This window comes from Saccopteryx leptura, chromosome 3 (assembly GCF_036850995.1).
Source record: "Saccopteryx leptura isolate mSacLep1 chromosome 3, mSacLep1_pri_phased_curated, whole genome shotgun sequence".
NCBI lineage: Eukaryota > Metazoa > Chordata > Mammalia > Chiroptera > Emballonuridae > Saccopteryx > Saccopteryx leptura.
The window spans coordinates 14,338,893-14,359,872 of NC_089505.1; the positions used below are offsets into that span (position 1 = coordinate 14,338,893).

The 20,980-nt window shown below is 43.7% G+C and overlaps 1 protein-coding gene across 2 annotated transcripts in view; it reads left to right on the top strand.

The window, feature by feature from the left end:
• SYNE1 (spectrin repeat containing nuclear envelope protein 1) overlaps positions 1 to 20,980 on the top strand; it is a 446,717-nt gene that overhangs the window by 293,647 nt on the left and 132,090 nt on the right. For both annotated transcript variants that reach the window (XM_066372972.1, XM_066372973.1), the window contains 5 exons: positions 471 to 638; positions 837 to 998; positions 10,413 to 10,607; positions 12,687 to 12,860; positions 16,341 to 16,532. In XM_066372972.1, coding sequence (XP_066229069.1) covers positions 471 to 638; positions 837 to 998; positions 10,413 to 10,607; positions 12,687 to 12,860; positions 16,341 to 16,532 — 891 coding nt within the window. The remainder of the gene's footprint in view (positions 1 to 470; positions 639 to 836; positions 999 to 10,412; positions 10,608 to 12,686; positions 12,861 to 16,340; positions 16,533 to 20,980) is intronic.

Sequence of the window (20,980 nt, forward strand, 5' to 3'; positions counted from 1 at the left end):
TATACTTGAAAAACGACTTTCTATAGTTTGATTTTATTTAAAGCAAGTACTTTTAAAAATTATTCAAAACTTTTATCAATGCATTGAAGAGCATTTTAGGAAATGTTTAGATAAGATCATCTAGTGTTTTGGTTGTTTGCTATATAGTAGTTAATCTTTAAATATGTGTACCACTTAAATCTTTTATATTTCCATTTTACCAAATACAAAATAAGAATGATCTTTGACAACTTTTATTGGTAAATTTGTTGATTTTCTTATATGTAAACTGAAATTCTAAAACAACTAGACTCTGTTTTGATATGATCCTTATAGTGTTCTTATCACAGGAATTTCTCAGTTTAATAGTCTGTAGCCCCTACGACAGGTGGGAATCCTAAACTCTTCCTCTGCATGACAGATAACACCCAGGGCATGTTAACCTAAGCCTGTCTTTCCCTCTACCTCAACGCTGTGCTTTGCACCCACAGGATATTGCTTATTACCAAGCCCTGTCTGCCGAGAGGTTGCAGACAGAGGCCGCAAGAATTGCCCCCAGCACATTGCTGTCACAGGAGTTCTATGAGCCAGGACTAGAGCCATCTGCGACGGCCAAGCTGGATGATCTGCAGCGTTCGTGGGAAACTTTAAAGAATGTGGTAAGTGACTGAAACGTGGGATTATTGGAGCCCACACGTTAGTGGTTGACTTGTGCAATCCATGCGTAGAGTTTGCACATCCCTGCCCAGTTGGATGCTCTCTGTTGGGCCACAGAGGTAAAGCAGTGAGGAAAGAAATGTCATAATCTAGAAGATAAGGGGCTAGGAAACATTTGGTAATATCCCTTTCTTCTTCAGATCAGCGAAAAGCAGCGCACGCTCTATGAAGCTTTGGAACGCCAGCAAAAGTACCAGGACTCCCTCCAGTCCATCTCCACAAAGATGGAGGCCATCGAGATGAAACTCAGTGAGAATCCAGAGCCGGGCAGGAGTCCAGAGAGCCAGATGGCTGAGCACCAGGTAAAAATAGCAATGACTTCAGTTTCCTGCATGATTAAATAGTTGCACTCTTGTGACTGGTCGCCAGCCAAGAGTGTGTTTGGGAGAGCAGACTGACTTGTTTTTTTACTGTATCAGTTCTTCCAGAGTAAACAAGATTCCAAAAGGTGATAGTTTCCACCCCTGCTTCAGGGAGGGATCTAAGAGGGAAAGAAAGAAATTTAGCCCTTGAATCTAATGAAAAGAGAGCTACATGCATTGATGTTGTCTTTTTTACTTTTATGACACAAAGTGTATTTCCTATTAGTTGCCACTTTGTATTTATTTTGTTGCACACTGTTGTGGGAAGGCTAACCTCCCACCACTACCCTTGTCTCCACTCTCTAGCTATTGTTTTAAGAAACTTAGCCAGTGTGTACCCAGGACCACCAGTGATCACTTCAGAGAGTAACTCTCAGACTTCAGTGGGCCAAGAAACAGTTGAAGAACAAGGGGTTCTAGTTATGATCTGTGGTTGTCCCTGACTTGAATCCCTTTTTGAAAAGTTATGTAAACTAGGCAAAGCTATAGCTTTACCTGAGAAACAGACGATTACATCAACCTTACTCATTTGAAAGCTATTGTTAAAAACGCATCAATTTAAAATGCATGATAAGAAAGTGCCTATGTTAAAATCCGAGTAGTGCTTTAGCATATTATTACGTGTATTATTAGTGCACAATCAGGTATAACTGAGGTGCAGCAGTCCAGAGGTATGCATTCACCTAAATACTCAGTCATGATGATACGAGGAAATGGTGCCTGCCCGGGCCAGAATTCAGGAGCATGTGACAACCCTATAAAAAGCAGAAGAAAAAGGAGATATTTTTAGATGCAAATGAAGGGCTATAAAAGCATGGTGTGATATGTGTATCTATCAAGTACTGGGAAGTTCATCAGCTTTAAGAATGAAACTCCCTAATTTACATGTATATAGTTTTGGAACCTAGGATAACCTTGGAATATACTATTTGTTCATATGTGTAGTCTGAGAGAAAATTGCATTCTTTTACAATATCGGACATTACAGTATAACATAATAAAAATGCTTTCTCTAGAGACAACATATTGAGAAATATGATTTCAGGTTTTTGACACTTTAACTTTTGTAAGATAGAGATCAAAATGCCTATCATCCATTTTAGGCCTTCTATTATTATTATTATTATTATTATTATTATTATTTTGTTAAAACTACCCTCTGTGAGTCTTTCTGCTGTTCCAAAGACACCCACAGTCAGTCTGGTCTGAGGAAGGTGCTATAAATATATAAAATTAAAATGAACATTTGCTTACCTAGACCAAACCCCGAGGGCAGCCAGGGCCATAGGCAACTCTTGCAATGCAGTTTTCCTCTGAGGTCACTGGAAGCGAGCGGTTGGCCATGTCCCCTCAGCGTGCTCCCTGGGGCTCTGTCCACAGTGCTGCAACTCCCCCTCACCCCCTCAACCCTGTTTACGTCCCTGTAGGGGCAAGAGATCTCTCCATTCTGTCACAGTCCCTTTTAAGCTTCCAAAAAGAATTTGGCACAAATTAGCCAAAGGCTGGAAGAGAGTGGATTTGAGTAGCCTTTGCTTAGACTAGCAGAAGCCCACGTTTCTGGGGAGGATTTCCATTGCTGTGTGTGTCCGGTGGCTGAGCACAGCTCCCAGATACCCTTGCTGGGTCCCACAGGATGTAGGAACTCCCTGAAAACAGGATCCTGGTGATTTCTCTGGTGATGTCCCAGAGTTTCTAATTGAAAATGCAGATTAGCTCCCACTCCCCACCACGCCTCTCAAGCATTAGCATGTAAAACACACAGGCTAAATGTAGAATAAATTATTATTTTGTTCAAGGGATTTAATGGAGAAAGCTCAAAATTGCACATGAATGCCATGTGTGATGAATCAGAAACTAATCTGTGACTTCTGTCTTTTTTAAAGAACATTTTCTTAATCTTGTGTTTATTTTCGAAAGAGAGAGAAACACCAATCTGTTGTCCCACCCGTTTATCCCATTTATGCTTTCATTGGTTGGCTGTTGTATGTGTCCTGACCAGGGAGCAAACCACAACCTTGGCATGTGGGGACGATGCTCTAACCAACCGAGCTACCTGGCCAGGGCACTCCTGTTTCCTTTACAATGAGAGAGGCAATACCAATAAATACAGCAGTGAGGAGATGCAGCTAATTCAATGATGATTACCTGTTACTTGAATTTAGCAATTAATGCTCTAATGAGAGGGAAAAAAATAGAAATGATGTATGATTTCTTATATAACCAGAAACCTGCCATTTTCCATCCGACCTACTTTGGCCGTCAGTACCTAAATTTTACACATTCTAGGGCAGAGCCGCCCGCGGGGAAAGCTAACGGGATCACAATGTCTAAATCGGTTCTTAGCTTCTGGAACGGAACTGAAAACAGTCTAAGCACTACTGTAGAATCACAGTTCCTAAATTCCAATTGAATGTGTGTGAGAAAGCGCAGTCTGCTTTTTATTTTTGCTGAAAATAGAAACAACTTGGATTATTTCTTTCCCAACACCCTCTTGGAGGTATTCGGGTTTCTTTTAAGAGCTAACCGACCCAGGTTCGATTCCCGGCCAAGGCACATAGGAGAAGCGCCCATTTGCTTGTCCACCCCCCCCCCCTCCTTCCTCTCTGTCTCTCTCTTCCCCTCCCGCAGCCAAGGCTCCATTGGAGCAAAGATGGCCCGGGCGCTGGGGATGGCTCCTTGGCCTCTGCCCCAGGCGCTAGAGTGGCTCTGGTCGTGGCAGAGCGAGCAATGCCCCGGAGGGGCAGAGCATCGCCCCCTGGTGGGCATACCCGGTGGATCCCAGTTGGGCGCATGCGGGAGTCTGTCTGACTGTCTCTCCCCGTTTCCAGCTTCAGAAAAATACAAAAAAAAAAAAAGAGCTAACCGAATTCCCACATTTTTCCTTGAAACACTTCCCTACATCTACTGAATTCGGGTGAGGTGCTGTCCCTTTCCTGTTACCCTCTCTAAACTGTATGAAGGATTTAACTTGAAGACATTAATGCGGTTCACAACCTGGCTGTCGCCGTTGTTGGGAGTGGTCAGCCCTCTGGATGGGGCCCTCCTACCTTGCACAGCTGATGCTTGTGGGCGTGTGCTGTCTTTGCCACACTAAGCTCAGTGATGGACAGCAGACTGAGCTTTCAGGTTATTTTGTTTTTGTTTTGATATAGACAACAGTTCAGCGTTGGAAATGCACTATGCTGAGGTAGATAGCTTTGAAAGTCACAGTGAAATCCATGTTTACCTTTGCTGTTGACCCAAACACAAACCCCATATTCTCTCCAGAGGGAGTTATTTTAGAGAAGCTCAAGGTAGTTCTCTAACCACACCCTCCCCCCTCTCCCTCCCCATCTAACCACAAGTCAGAACCCCAGAGACTAGCATTTCAGCTTCCTCTCCTTGTTTCTGAGCCAGATGGTGTGGCGAATCAGCTGATCACCTGCCGGACAGAGTTACGGGGTGAGAGCATGCTTGCCCACTGCACCTTTCTTCTTTAATGGAAGTGAAATTCATATCACATAACATTAACCATTGCAAAGTGTACAATTCTGTGGCACTTTTAGTACTTTCACAATATTATACAACTTACCCCCTCTCTCTGGTTTCCAAAACATTTTCCTCACCTGAAAAGAACCCCATCTCCAGCAAGCTTGGCTGTGGAAGCATGAAGTTAAAAAGTTAAAAGCTATAGCTATCTTCCAAAAATATCTACTCTCCCTGGAGCGTAAACAGAAGCATGAATAGAGAGGCTTGCCACCAACAGGATAAAAGGAACAGTTCTAGGACCTTTCATTTCTTAATTCTTTGGCTGCTTCCTTCAGAACATTCAGAGAGCTGCTTCAGAACATTGTGAGTTGGAAACGGAAGCTGGTGGTTGGTGACATCACTGTACACTTGATTGGTCAAATCCGTTGGGATTAAATGAGGAGAACTTTTTTTTTTTTCTGGTTGCTTCATGATTGAGATACCTGTTTTCTATATCAAGAATTAGAATTAAATCAACTAGATCTATTGAACACCTACTATGTGCATGGATGAAATAGATACATTTTTTTAAATTAATATATGATTTAAAAGAGTACTTTAGGGGTAGAGTGAATTACCAAGACATTGTACAGAAATAAATGTGATTGTGGGTTACAGTGGTAGGAAGTAGATAAAAGGAAACACTTGCAGATCTTTCGGGAGAGACAGATTTTGAAAGCTTGGAATGGGACCCAGGGTGGGTAGGAGGCACTATAAATACGAGTGAGGAGAGGCGGGGAGGAGAGTGAGCAGCAACGCGGTCAGGAATAGCAAGGGGGCTTTTCTTGCTTGTCCAGAGGTTCGATGCAGACACAGACAGTGAGGTTGCTGTAGCCACGGGGAAGCCTTTGTGTATTTATTTTCCTTTTCATGGAATTTGTTGAGATGACGCTGTTTAACAAAATTATGCAGGTTTCAGGTACACAATTCCACAACGGAGAAGCCTTTAAATTAAACAGACCAAATAATAGGAATCTGATACTTTTGGCGATCAAGTACCAAGAAAGTATTATCAAGTAGTGGAAATGATGTCCAGGACCACATGCATTTTGAATGTATAACAAGCAAGATCAGTTTGTAATTCGTTACCATCCCATTAAAATATCCCAGCAAGTTCTTTGGTGGGGATCGACAAGCTAATTTAAATATATCGCAAATGTATGAAAAGATATATATTAAAGTTTGAGAGGGTCGAGAGCAGCCAAAGCAACCTTGAAGAAGGTGAAGTTGAGCGATGAGCCCGAGCAGAGACACGTGGGAAGCTATAGTGAGCTGAGAGTCTGGCACTGCTGCAGACAGCACACGGGTCAGTGGGGCGGAACTGGAAGCAAAGCACCCCCACAGCTACCCGGAACATGGCTTATGTCGAACATGGTATTGCAAAACACTGACTAAGAAATCCTCTTTAATAAGTAACACAGGACCCATTGGATATCCATATACAAATATTTTGACCCCTACCTACTGTGGACACAAAAATTAAGTTCAGGTAGATTGTAGATCTAAATGAGAAGGGAAAAGAAAAGTTTTAAAACAGGACTTCTCAAACTGTCTGCGGTAAATAACCTTTAAAATATTTTTAACGCCCTGGCCGGGTAGCTCAGCTGGTTAGAGCGTCATCCGCATACACCAAGCTTGTGGGCTCCATCCCCGATCAGGACACGTACAAGAATGAATCAGTGAATGCATGAATGAGTGGACAACAAATTGATGTTTCTCCCTCTCTCTCTCTTTCCCCCCTTTCTCTCTCTAGCAAATCATTCAATAAAACCTTTTTAAAATAAATATTTAAGAAATTTCTAACCCATCACAGATGAATATCTTAGTAAAATAAAACACTGCTTGGCAATACTGCATGTCAGTGTCAAGTTGCTGAAAAAGTTCCCCTAACATTTACCCATGAGATCTTCTTCACCTTGTCACGAACTGTAACAAACATTTTGCAGACCAATTCTATTTCTTGGACCACACTTTGTACAACATTCTCCTAGAAGATGAAGTGTGAGAATATATATTCATGATCTTAGGGTTGGCAGAGAGCTCTTAAATAGGTCACCAAATGCCCTCCCTTTTCCAGGCGAAAAAAATGCTGATACATTAGACTACAATAAAATGAAGAACCCCTGTTTCTCAAATGGCACTTGTTAAGCAAGTCTTTTTCTATTAAGGGACACCCATATCACAAAATGGGAGCAGATATTTGCAATATGCAGAAGCAAAAGAAATATAGACACTATTATCCAGGGTAAGAAAACAGCTCCACACATCAATGTAAAAAGGAAAGGCTCCAGTAGAAAATGGGCAGAAGGCCCTGGCTGGGTGGCTCAGTGGCTAAAATGCCATCCTGGTGCACCAAGGTTGTGGGTTCGACCCCCAGTCAGGGCAGTACAAGGGCAAAAGCTTTTTAGCAGGCAGTCACCAAAGAGGATATTCAGGTGGCCATCACGCACAGGAAAATGTGCTCAATCTCATTAGTCGTCAGGGAAATGCCAATTAAAAGTACAATGAGATTACTGCCATGAACCCACTCGAAAGTTTCACAAACCAAGTGACCGTGGAATCTGTCACAAGGATGAAAATGATCAGCTTTCAACAGGCAACAACACGAGAGACTTTCACAGTCAGGACAGGGAGTGGAAGAAGCCAGATGCCAAACAGTAGGTCGTCGCGATCCCATTTGTATAGAGCTCAACATCAGGCGAAAATAACCTGGAATGTTTACAAGCCCACACCGTGGTGATCCTCGGGAAGGAGTGGGTGGTGACAGGGAGGAGGTCCAGGGGGCGAGTAGACTCCTGGGAAAGTTCTGTTTCTTGATTAGTGTAGTAGGAACATGGGTGTTGCAGTTTGTAAGAATTCATAGAGCTGTCCATGTAGTCTGTGCAGTTTTCTAGGTGTATATATAATGTCAATGCCATTGTCCATTTGAAAAACCAGGTAAACATGATGATACTTGATTTTAGGGAAAAAGAATATTTATTATTATTATTATTACTATTATTGTTTTCTTATTTTCCAAGTGAGGAGAGGGGAGATAGAGAGATAGACTCCCACATGTGCCCCAACCAGGATCCACCGCACAACCCGTCTGGGGCCAATGCTCTGCCCATTTGGGGCCGTGCTCGCATCTGAGCTATTTTTAGTGCCTGAAGTGGAGGCTCCATGGAGCCATCCTCAGTGCCTGGGGTTGATGCACTTGAACCAATCAAGCCATGGCTGCAGGAGGGAAAGAGAGAGACAGAAAGAGTGGGGGAAGGGGTGGAAAAGTAGATGATCGCTTCTTTTGTGCCTTGACCAGGGACTGAATGTGGGATATTCACATGCCAGGCCTACGTCTACCACCGAGCCGACTGTCCAGGGCCATTGTTATTATTATTATTATTATTATTATTATTATTATTTGTATTTTTCTGAAGCTGGAAATGGGGAGAGACAGTCAGACAGACTCCCGCATGTACCCGACCGGGATCCACCCGGCACGCCCACCAGAGGCAACGCTCTGCCCACCAGGGGGGATGCTCTGCCCTCCCGGGCGTCGCTCTGCCGCGACCAGAGCCACTCTAGCACCTGGGGCAGAGGCCAAGGAGCCATCCCCAGCGCCCGGGCCATCTTTGCTCCAATGGAGCCTTGGCTGCAGGAGGGAGCCAGAGAGGAAGGGGGGGGGGTGGAGAAGCAGATGGGCGCTTCTCCTGTGTGCCCTGGCCGGGAATCAAACCTGGGTCCCTCGCACGCCAGGCTGATGCTCTACCGCTGAGCCAACCGGCCAGGGCCCATTATTATTATTTTTAATTACAATATCAGGTTTGTTTAGACAGTTGCAGAGGTGGTAGAAGTGAGGCAGCTGGGCTACCGGGCTATATGGGCTCAGGAAACAAGTTGCAGATGCAAAAGAAAGGCCCTGGCAGCTCAGGAGAGCGAAGGGCAAAGGTGCCATGCTTGGGGGAGGAAGAGGGGCCGGGAAAGGCACAGCATGTTCCACAGAGGAGAGCACGCCTCATTTTTAAATTTAATTTAATTTAATTTTTATATTTTTATGAAGTGAGAAGCAGGGAGTCAGAGAGAGATTCCTGCATACTCCCAACTGGGATCCACCCGGCATGCCCACCAGGGGGCGATGCTCTGCCCCTCTGGGGCGTCGCTCTGCTGCAATCAGAGCCATTCTAGCACCTGAGGCAGAGGCCATGGAGTCATTCTCAGCGCCCGGGCCAACTTTGCTTCAGTGGAGCCTTGGCTGCAGGAGGGGAAGAGAGAGACGGAGAGGGAGAGGGGTAGAGAAGCAGATGGGCGCTTCTCCTGTGTGCCCTGGCCAGGAATCAAACCTGGGACATCCACATGCTGGGCCGATGCTCTACCTCTGAGCTAACCAGCCAGGGCTTTTTAATATTTATTGAGAGCCTACAGTGAGAAGGCACCGTTCTCACAGTGAAGCCTACAGTCCTATAGAAGAGGTGGGAATTATGCCAGGGAGGGCACGCTGGAAACTATGAAATACTGGCAGATATGAAGCCCGTCTGCAGTAGGACCCGTTTTTCTAACACACCATTGAAATCTTAAATAGTAATTTCTCCTGCCAAGGTTACAACTAAAGAACAAGTCATAAAACATGAAAAATGGAAAAGAAAATGCCTGTATAATTGTGATGGCTATTAATCAGGAAAACAAGGTGCTTGCGTGCTACTTGACGGGATTTGCTGCTGGTGCTGGAGTTGCTCATGATTAGGCTGGAGCGTATCAGCTGGAAGGGGGGACAAGGGGCAGGCAGGGGGAGACCGTGCAGGTGTCGGGAGGAGCTCGGATGTGATTTCACAGGCGGTACACCCTGAAATATTCTAAAGCGGGGGATAATCTCACTGTAATTACTTTGTGGAGAGTAGACTGCAGAGAGGAGAATGTGAGCCGGGAACCCCAACCACAGACCAGTAGAGCAGTTCAGGTAAGAAAGTTGACTCTGACTTAGGGTGAGGACGGAGGAGATATACAGACCTACATGGTATAGATCTGGGCTAAAAGCGATCGGGTTTGGTGCGGGATTGGATTTACCACGAAGAAGAGAAAGTGTGAAGAATGACTCCTAGGTCTGGCGGTGGGGCAATCCCAAAAAAGGGTGGCACCTTTTACTGAGGTGGGGAACACAGGAGGAGGCAGGCTTGATGCCTTAGGAAGGAGACACCCATAAAGCGTGCAAGTGCAATAGACAAGCCTGATACGCAGAACAGACGTCTGGGGGAGGTGTACCTTTGGAAGTGTGAGCCCTTAGAGACCACTCACAGCCTCGGGGCGGGCCTCACCTGGGAGACTGTGAGGAGAGAAAAGAAGGACTGGAAGTTAGCCCTGTGAGAGTCGGGAAGCAAAGGAGAAAACGAGGAGAGGGTGATGACAGGAACAGGTGACAGATTTCTCCCATCTGGTACGATGTGAATTTGGGATTAAAACATGCGGCTGTCTCAAACTTGGGGAAATTTGGAGTGGGAGAAGTCAGGTCGAAGAAGAAAGTGATTTTTTATTTTCAACATAGAATCGTTAGAGACAAACATTAATTGAGCATACCCTCATCACCCCCCAGAACCCCCAGAATTTTAGATGAGACTATTTATTGAAAACCAGAAATATTAATTAGCTTCTTCAAATTCAGTTAAATTAGTGACACAAACAATTTTGAAATCAAAATATTCTGACATTTAGCCCGGTGTTTTCATTCTGAAACTTGGATTGGTAGACTCTCTCTTCACTGGGTAAATGACTAGAGAAATATATTCACTGATCTCGGCTGGTGTGAGACGCAGCCAGTGATAGGACGCCCCGTCCCCAGAAAGACGTGCACGAGAGTGATCCTAGTCTTCCCCGCAGGCGCTGATGGACGAGATTCTCATGCTCCAGGATGAAATCGGCGAGCTGCAGACGTCGCTGGCAGAGGAGCTGCTGTCCGAGTCCCCGGAGTCCGAGCCGGCCGAGCAGCTGGCCTTGCAGTCCACGCTCACCGTCTTAGCAGAGCGAATGGCCACCATCAGGATGAAGGCGTCCGGGAAACGCCAGCTTTTAGAGGTAACAAGTGACGCCTCACGTCCGTAGCTCTGAAGAGTTGTGCCGGCAAGTGTCCGGGTTACGTACAGGACCTACAGTGTTCTCGTTGCTCACCCAGGAGAGGCTGCTGTAGCGTCTCAGGGGTGATCTCATGAGTCGGTGCGGAGCCGTGAATGCATCTTTTCACCCCTTTCTGCCTTGTTGCGGCGTGAAAAATTGAGACTGTACAAAGCAAATACATGGGCCTTGTGAGGAATGGCTGCAGAAAGTTGGCACAATGGTTTGCTATGTCTAGATGAGAGCATTTTATGAATAGTATTACTAAGGCTCTGAAGAATAAATCTTTAGTTACCGTTAGCCAACTTAAGCATGCTGATGCATGAAAATTTATTCTGTTCTTTGTTCTCTTATAATTTCTGGCCCCAAACATGCATGATATTAGATCTGAGGCTCTCGATGAAGCCCTTTAGAGTGTTGTCTCCTGTACCTCTGGGACATAATCAGTTCGTAATACAGGCCTTATTACAGGAACTTAATTTATTTAGCTGCCGATTATACTGTAATTGAATTAGCCATGGGCCTTTTGTTGGCTCTGTAGGCTCTTCCTAGTTTTACCGATTATAAGATTAGTCAGATCATGTATTTGTGTGTTTCCTGTTTGGAAGAAATTTGGAACCAACATGTCTGCTCTATTGAATTTTTATTTCAAACTATTTTTTTAATTTAATTTAAAAATAATAAATTATTTATAAAGTAGTTTTTTAAAATAATTTTAAAAATAAGGTATTTAGTATATACCTTATCTTAAGAATGAACATTTTATATATTAATATTGTCCCCAATCACTCTATAAAACATTTGGGGAGTTTCAAAATAAAATGTTTGGCTTGAAAATTTTAAAATTATTTTTATTTATTTATTCATTTTAGAGATGAGAGAGAGAGAGAGAGAGAGAGAGAGAGAGAAGGGGGGAGGAGCAGGAAGCATCAACTCCCATATGTGCCTTGACCGGGCAAGCCCAGGGTTTTGAACCAGCGACCTCAGCGTTCCAAGTCAATACTTGATCCACTGCGCCACCACCAGTCAGGCTGGCTTGAAATTTTTAAAAAGAAAAATTATTTGCATAATTGATAAAAACCCAGAGATCTAACCAAAAAGAAAATGAATTTCTGCTTTCATTCGAGAAACTAGTAACATTGAGCCGCCCCTTCCTGCAGGGAATGAATTGCCTGACACTGCGTAACGCTGTCTTTTTTGGTGGCCCTTGTGCCACACGTCCTTCAGTTTGTCACAGTCCCCACCATGCCCTACAGTTTCCCCGACATTGAAGCCATGTACCTATTTTCGTTTACCAGCCATCTATCTTTTTTTTTTTTTTTTTTTTTTTGTATTTTTCTGAAGCTGGAAACGGGGAGAGACAGTCAGACAGACTCCCGCATGCGCCTGACCGGGATCCACCCGGCACGCCCACCAGGGGCAACGCTCTGCCCACCAGGGGGCGATGCTCTGCCCCTCTGGGGTGTCGCTCTGTTGCGACCAGAGCCACTCTAGCGCCTGGAGCAGAAGCCAAGGAGCCATCCCCAGCGCCCGGGCTATCTTTGCTCCAATGGAGCCTCGGCTGCGGAAGGGGAAGAGAGAGACAGAGAGGAAGGAGAGGGGGAGGGGTGGAGAAGCAGATGGGCGCTTCTCCTGTGTGCCCTGGCCGGGAATTGAACCTCGGACTTCTGCACGCCAGGCCAACGCTCTACCACTGAGCCAACCGGCCAGGGCCCAGCCATCTATCTTATGCCTTTGTTTTGTTCTAATCCTTGACCAAGTTCCATCATTCACATTATATGCCTGGTCCTGCAGGTGTATTATTTACGAATGCTTCAACTCTAGCAGTAGAATCATCAGAGAAGTTTTTAGAAAATAAGAATCTTGGAACTCACTCCAAAAATTCTGATTTATTGCTCTGATATGTGGCTCAAGAATAGGATTTTTTAAAATTTTTTTTGAGTTTCAGTTTATTATGACGTACAGCCAAGGCTGAGAACCATTGTTGAATCCTAGTGGTTTTACCTTAGAGTGATCTATGTAATGTTCTACTTGCTTCATCAGGAGAAGTTAAACGATCAGCTGGAGGAACAGAGGCAGGAGCAGGCCCTGCAGAGGTACCGCTCTGAGGTCGACAAGCTGGACCACTGGCTCCTCAGCACGAAGGCCACTCTGGACGTCGCCCTGGGGGCCTCCCAGGAGCCCCTGGACATGGAGGCCCAGCTGGTGGACTGCCAGGTACGCAAACGCTCTTGACGGAATATGTCAGCATCACAAACCGCACTCTTAAATGTGAAGGCATGATGATAAAAAGGCTTGATTTGTATATATGATTTTCCACAACCTGTATATATTATATATATTTAGAGTAGAAAACCAATACCTTATAAAAACTTAAATAAAATCCATACTTAAACTTCATCTTTTGAAAACTTTTACCAATCGTTCAAAAGCTTCAGAAAGTCTATAACATCCTAAAGAAAACTTTAAAAGATTATAGGTACCAAAACACTTGCAATGTCTATATTTGGTGCCAATAAGAGATACAAAGCCGCCTGACCTGTGGTGGCACAGTGGATAAAGTGTCGACCTGGAAATACTAAGGTTGCCAGTTCAAAACCTTGGGCTTGCCTGGTCAAGGCACATATGGGAGTTGATGCTTCCAGCTCCTCCCCCCTTCTCTCTCTCTGTCTCTCTCTCCTCTCTCTCCCTCTCTGTCTCCTCTCTAAAAATGAATTAAAAAAAAAAAAGAGATACAAAGCCAATGAGAAAAATCAGTGTCAGTGAATCAGACTGTGGATAACACAAAAGGACATGTCCCTGGGTGCTCTGTTGCAATTTTGGTTCCAATTCTGATATATATTTTGGAAAACTTGCAAAAACTGTCAGTTATAGGCAGACAGACAGAGCACAGGAAGCAATTTCTTTTCTCTGAATTGAGGTCTCTAGGAATTAAGGTAAAGGTTAATAACACTAAGGTTTTTATGGTACTATTATTTTCTTACCTCTTTGTTATAAAAAAAAACTTTCAAACACACATATAAGTGTAGAGAATAGATCATAAACTCCTTGCGCCAATGATTGAATCTCAAAGATTGTCAGTATATTATAATTCACAAATGGGTGACATATGCCTTAAAAGCTCTCTCTCTCATTTAACTAACTGAGAAAATCCTAGTCTCTAGAAAATCCTACCTAATCTGCAGGGTTAAATATCAGCAAAGATGACTTCCTGTTTATCCCATTTGGGATCAGAGAAAATACACAAAAACTATTAATTAATGAACATCATCTTTTTTCTTAATATGGAGTATTCCATTTTAGTCATTCATTTTATAATTTGAGTTTTATTATAATATTGATTATAATTTGAATTTTTAAATTCTCCAAACAACTTACCTATATAATATTGAAAGCATTATTATTCTCTGCTTTGATGTTAGACAGTAGAGTCCCACATGCCAGTGTTTTCTATTTAGATCAGTGGTCCCCAACTTTTTTGGGCCACAGACCAGTTTAATGTCAGAAAATATTTTCACGGACCGGCCTTTAGTGTGGGACGGATAAATGTATCACGTGACCGAGACAAGCATCAAGATTGAGTCTTAGACAAATGTAACAGAGGCAATCTGGTCATTTTAAAAAAATAAAACTTCGTTCAGACTTAAATATAAATAAAACGGAAATAATGTAAGTTATTTATTCTTTCTCTGCGGACCAGTACCAAATGGCCCACGGACCAGTACCTGTCCATGGCCCCGGGGGTTGGGGACCACTGATTAAGATCATCTTTTCTAAAGTTTCTCTCTGAACAGACATCTATTTTTAGCCTTTTCTTTTAACACTTGAAATGACCACAGGCACTAGCATTTCAAAAGATGTTTTTGTCATTGCCCCTGCCTCTCCCTTTTGGAAACCTCTATTTGTATCATTATACATAAAGCCACAATTCAAATAATATATTTCAGGACTTTGACAAAGTACTGAAATGGTCTTCTGACAATATTTTAAGAAACTAGGAGCAGATGGAATCATACAAATGTACAAAAGTTCCATGAATTCTAATCTAGTAGTTGAGCCAGTTGTATAATCATAACCATGGTTATTACTCAGAATAAGGGCCATGTTATCATGTTTAGGGCTTGGGCACTTTGCTTCGTGGGTCTTTTCTTCTATAAAAACACTAAAACTTTTATTTTTATTTTACAACTGCTTTGTTACAAAGACTAATATAATCAGAGATATATTCATTTTTTTTAATCTTCTAATTTTAAAAGAAGTACTATTAAGACACTTTATCACCCACCCCCACCCCTACCCCGAAACATTTCGGACCCTCAGCACTGGGCCAGAGGCGTCCAGTGGTGTCCAGTGGAAGAGTCAGCCCTGCACAGAATTATATTAATGTATCGAAAATAATCCTCAGGATATCATCTTTTAAACCCCGTTTCATTAAAAATGTCACTCTTCCATTTAGTTCTACATTATTGCTTCAAACTTATATTCTGAAGAGTTCATGACAGTAATTCTGATTTTGTACAGAGAAAGAATATGTTTTCTCATTGGTTAATTACTTAGTAAATTAGAAAGTGCCTTTCAAAGAGTTTAGAGTTAAGGAGCATAAAACCAGGACAATTTCTACAGAAAATAAAACGGGTGTTACATTTTTGCTTATTATTATTATTTTTTTAGTTGTTTTTGTTTTAAACCTTACCTTGGAAGAAGGGGGACTATTCTCATGCTTGTCTGGACTTAGTCTTTATTTTAGAAGGAAACCTGCAGCTCTGGAGAGCTGTTCCAGATAGGAAAAATAAAATTCTTAGGAAAACTTTCAGAAATGTGAGGTTAAAAATGTGTTATAGAAGAAACAAACAAAAAAAAAAGGCAAGAAATAAAAATAAAGCAATCTGAAAAACAAAAATGACCCAAAGAAGAAATGTTTTGAAAGAGAATCCTTTTTAATTGACAAGAAAAAGGTTGATCCTGTGACATCTTTACCATTATCAGCTGTAAGCATCAGAATCTAACAGTACATTAATAAAATAATCATAATGATTAGATGGCAAATAAAATGGACCTTCCATGTTTTTTAACACATTTTTTTATTGTATAATATCTGATCTTAAATAAGAGAAAAATTAAGAAGTTCAAGGAATTTTTAAAAATCTATATACGGCCCCGGCTGGTTGGCTCAGTGGTAGAGCGTCAACCCGGCGTATGTAAGTCCCGGGTTCAATTCCCGGCCAGGGCACACAGGAGAAGTGCCCATTTGCTTCTCTACCCCTCCCCCTCTCCTTCCTCTCAGTCTCTCTCTTCCCCTCCTGCAGCCAAGGCTCCATTGGAGCAGGGTTGTCCCGGGCACCGAGGATGGCTCCATGGCCTCTGCCTCCGGTGCTAGAATGGCTCTGGTTGCAACAGAGCAACATCCCAAATGGGCAGAGCATCGCCCCCTGGTGGGCATGCCGGGTGGATCCTGGTCGGGCGCATGCGGGAGCCTTTCTGCTTCCCGCCTCCCCCCTGCTTCTCACTTCAGAAATTTTTTTTAAAAAAATCTATATACGACTCTTTAAGACTGGAGGAAAACTAGGGGGAAAAAGAACCACGAAGGCTCATTCTTTTGATGAAAGGCATGGGGGCGTGCTGTGTTTTGCGGTGAGAAATGGTCTTTGGAAAGGCTGGCGTGGGGTGTGCATCACCCTCGTGTTTCTGTCGCCCCAGAACATGCTGATGGAGATCGAGCAGAAGGTGGTGGCCTTGTCCGAGCTCTCCGCCCACAACGAGAACCTGCTGCTGGAAGGCAAGGCGCACACGAAGGACGAGGCCGAGCAGCTGGCCGTGAAGCTGCGCACCCTCAAGGGGAGCCTGCTGGAGCTGCAGAGAGCCCTGCACGACAAGCAGCTCGGCATCCAGGTGAGGGCTCCAGCCGCCGGCAGCCCACCACGCCGCCGGGGCAGGTGGGGACCGTGGAACACAGACGGTCCTCGGGTTGCAACACAGTTTCGTTCCTACGGTGGACGTAACCTGAATGTTGGTGTAAGTCGAAACACACCCTAGCCTAAGACACTTCCCTAACCTAACACAGTTGTCAAATCATAATCTAGAACATAAACACACAACTGAGCCACAGAAAAAGGAAAAGGACATGAATATACTGTCCTGTGGTAACAACAAAAAAAGACAAAAAATGAGTGTAAAAAAATTCCTTCAATTTCTTTTAGGTTTTTTGGGAATGGGCGTTGTAAACTTGAAACATCCTATGTCGAGACTGTCGTAACCTGAGGACCTCCTGTACTGATGCATTGTGGGTGTGCCTTTTCTGAGCCTGTCCCTGTAAAGGGAACGGTGGGGAATGAGACATACTGATGTACATACCAGCTCTACACAAACTTTGGCTTCGATTTTCAAACAGCGTTTGTAAAGACGGTTTAAATCCATGCACCTAAGGATTGCAGTCTTCAGGAAAAGAAAAGAAATAAAATACCAAAATCTAGCAGATACACAATTTGTAAAAATATTTAACATAGTTCATAAGTTAAGATATCCTCTAACATTTTTACATTTTTCTTTTTTTTCTACATTCTACTTTTAAGATATACTTAGACATTTATTTATGACTTTAGATTTGCATTTATTCCTGATGAACTGAACCTTTTTACCGTCCTGCATGCAGTGACTTTAACATTACATTTACAGTGATTTTTTTTTTCTGAAGTGAGAAGCAGGGAGGCAGAGAGACAGACTTCTGTATACACCCAACCGGGATCCATCGGCATGCCCACTAGAGGGCGATGATCTGCTTCTCTGGGGCGTTGCTCTGTTGCAGCCAGAGCCATTCTAGTGCCTGAGGCAGAGGCCATAGAGCCATCCTCAGAGCCTGAGCCAACTTTGCTCCAGTGGAGCCTTGCTGTGGGATGGGAAGAGAGAGAGAGGAAGGAGAGGGGGAGGGGTGGCGAAGCAGATGGGCACTTCTCCTGTGTGCCCTGACCCGGAATCAAACCCAGGACTTCCACACTCCGGACTGACGCTCTACCACTCAGCCAGGCTTATAGTGATTTTTGTTTTATATTACTAAAACTTTGGGGGGGGGGGATAATATTTGCTTAATATATCTTTTAATTTTTCTTTGATTTCATCTTTTGTGTTTTTATATTTTAGATTTGCTTTTTTAAAAGAACATTTAGCTATATTTTGTTGGTTTGACATAATTAATCTAATTAGAAAATATCTGACTTTTAAAGGGTAAGTTTAGTCCCTTTACATTTATTATGATTATTGATATTTTTGAACTTTGATCGCCTTACTTTTTGTTTTCTTGTCTGTAAAATGGGGATAATAATAGTATTGAACTTTGAAAAACCCTAAGATTTTGATGCAAGTAACATTTGCAGTAAGTGCTCAGGTCACAGTGAGTATGATCATGAATAACAACAACTAACAGTTTGCAAACCACATTCTTGGTGACGAGAGGAACTCCTCAAAGGCCAGACTGGAGACTAGCGGGGCTGGGTTGAGCGTGCTGACAGCGGCCTGGGCTCTTCACACCCGTGGGGCCGGCGCATGGCCACAGAGTGTTCAAACTGAGTCAAGTCCTAATTCCACCTGCCAGCGTAAGCCTGCCTGACGCTACTGTTGTGCAGACTGTAAAGTCAGGAAAATGTGGCAGTACTTTACTGCATTGAAATTACCCATGGCTCATTTTTAAAATAGTTATAAATTTCACCGTCTTTCACATAACAAGTTTCCAACATGTAAAATTTTAATGGTATGTATGTCTTTTTTTTATATAGACACATCATTTCTCAGAGCTATTTACCTGTCAAGGTGTCCTATCTAGTAAGACCATTCCTTTTACCTAATTGGATTTCTGTTCAAATCAATGAATAACCCTTAGTTCAACCTCCTTCATAGGTTACTTCTCTATGTGAAGGGACACAGAGTTACTGGTATATAGTAATATCTCTCTATATATATGTTATAATGATGTCTCTTGAATTACATGGTATCTCTTCTTTGAAAGAAGTTCAGGTCATTTCACACATTGTTACCTATCCAGAGAGCGGAGTATTAGCCCTGTATAAATAATGATATGCTTTAGAAAGAAATGTTTTATTGAATGTTTAGCATTCCCCAATCCTCACTAATCTTCCGAGAAATGTTCTTGGCAAAAGAGGTTGCTCTTCTAGTATTCCAAAAATAAACAGCCTAGGTAGCTCCACTGTTGGAGGAGTCTGGGGCCAGAAGCCACTCTGCTTCCTGTTCCCTCCCTGGGAGACACGCTGTTTTCAGACCTCAGGGAAGGGACTTGCTGTTACTCCGTTGCTTCCGCCGGTGCCTCCGCATCGCACGGGGAAAGGGAGGGAGATCTGAGCCGCATTCCTAATCCATTCTTTGCTTCCTGTGGCCCAGGTGCTATGTTTCAGAATGACTAAATCCATCAGAGAGAAATTCACTAATTGCAAAACCAGCGTAACCGCCTAGAAAATCCATGCTAAGCGCCTGCTTTCTGATGTTGCGTCCTGTCTCTTTCTCTAAAGCCGTGAATTCAGTTAGTCAGATATGACTCTCCTTTCCAGACTTTACATAGAATCTGAATGTGTGCGCGCATGCACGTGTGTGTGTGTGTGTGTGTGTGTGTGTATAAAGTGGTTAAGCTGTTCTTAAAACCTAGCAGTGAAATCTTTTTCTTTTTTTTACAGAGACAGAGAATCAGAGAGAGGGATAGACAGGGACAGACAGACAGGAATGGAGAGAGATGAGAAGCATCAATCATTAGTTTTTCATTGAGACACCTTAGTTGTTCATTGATTGCTTTCTCATATGTGCCTTGACCGCGGGGCTATAACAGACTGAGTAACCCCTTGCTCAAGCCAGCGACCTTGGATGCAAGCTGGTGAGCTTTGCTCAAACCAGATGAGCCCGCGCTCAAGCTGGCGACCTCCGGGTCTCGAACCTGGCTCCTCCTCATCCCAGTCCGACGCTCTATCCACTGCGCCACCGCCTGGTCAGGTAGTGAAATCTTTTTCTAAGGATACATTTGGTGTGAGAAATTTGAAAGGAATGCTCTTGTCAGCCACTAGTAACCTGTGCGGAAGGGGGAGGTGGTGAACGGAGAAGTTAGCACGTGATCTTTAGCTCTGGAAACACACGTAGGAGCAAAGCAGACAGGAATTGTCTGGGTTCCCTACAAGAGAGCCTGCGGGTCATGGCATGGCTGCTGTTTCATCAGCGAGAGCGGCTTTGATTGGGGACAACTTTCAACCTCCTGTGCTGACCTCTTCGGGGTCATGCTCTTCAGGTCCCCACCGACCTGCTGCTGCACCACCTTTGCCAGCGGGTCCAGGACCTCAGAGCTTATTCTGGGTGGACGGCCCATCCTCCGATGGGGAGAATTTGTGTCATGTAGAAATTGGTAGACATTAGTCCTTAAAGAACGTCCATCCATTCCATATCCTATGTCTTCAGGAAAGTCACTTTTCCGAGAGGCTTTCCTGGAAGAGTGGGGAATACATTGAACTGGATGTCACTACTCACCCATTCTGCAGGTCCTGTAAATGCAAACAGCATCTTTTAGATGAAGGGCACAGCACTGTTCTGTCTACACCACATTCTCTTGCTGGGAAGCTGGAATATCTTAGAGGAAGGGAGTACCTGTGAGCAAAGGCGGCTCAGAACCGGGGAGAGGACGGCATGTAACGGTCCCGGCAGGGTTCGCTGCTCCCGTTAGTGCGTTTCGCTCCAAGCCCTGGTACCAACTTTGCCAAGTTTATTATCTCAACATTATCGCTTACGTTTTACAATTTAGTCACAGGGCTTTAATGAAGGAAGGATAAACAGATCCCCATCCGTTTTCCCCGTAATCCTGTCTGCCTAAGAAATGTCCAAACCTGTAGGAGGTTTTTATAGAAGTTTATTTGAGCCAAACGGATGACCTGTGCCGGGGAGCAAGCTCTCACATGCTCTGGAGAATGACATTTTTACAGTTTCTAGTATGCATTTGAAATTAAGGAGGGAATGTAAGGAAATTTATATGGAGTTGGGACAGAGCAATGCGGGCATTGGGTTACGGGCTCGTTAAGATTAGGTGCTCTCTTGAGGGTGGCATGGATTATTCCAAAGGTGTGTTAACTTAAATGCACAGAAGCAATGGACAAATCTATGCCTGGAGTGGGTGACTTCCCACCATGAATGTCCTGTTGAGGAACATTAGATCACGCTATGTGCTTACTTTCCGTAGAATCCCTTTTCTTTTCATCCACAATAGTTAGTGAAGAATTCTGAGACTAAGAGGAAGAGAGGGCTCTTTGTGGACCCTCAGGCAGGATGAGCTGGAGAGGCTGGACCCTATTCTGTCATCAGAT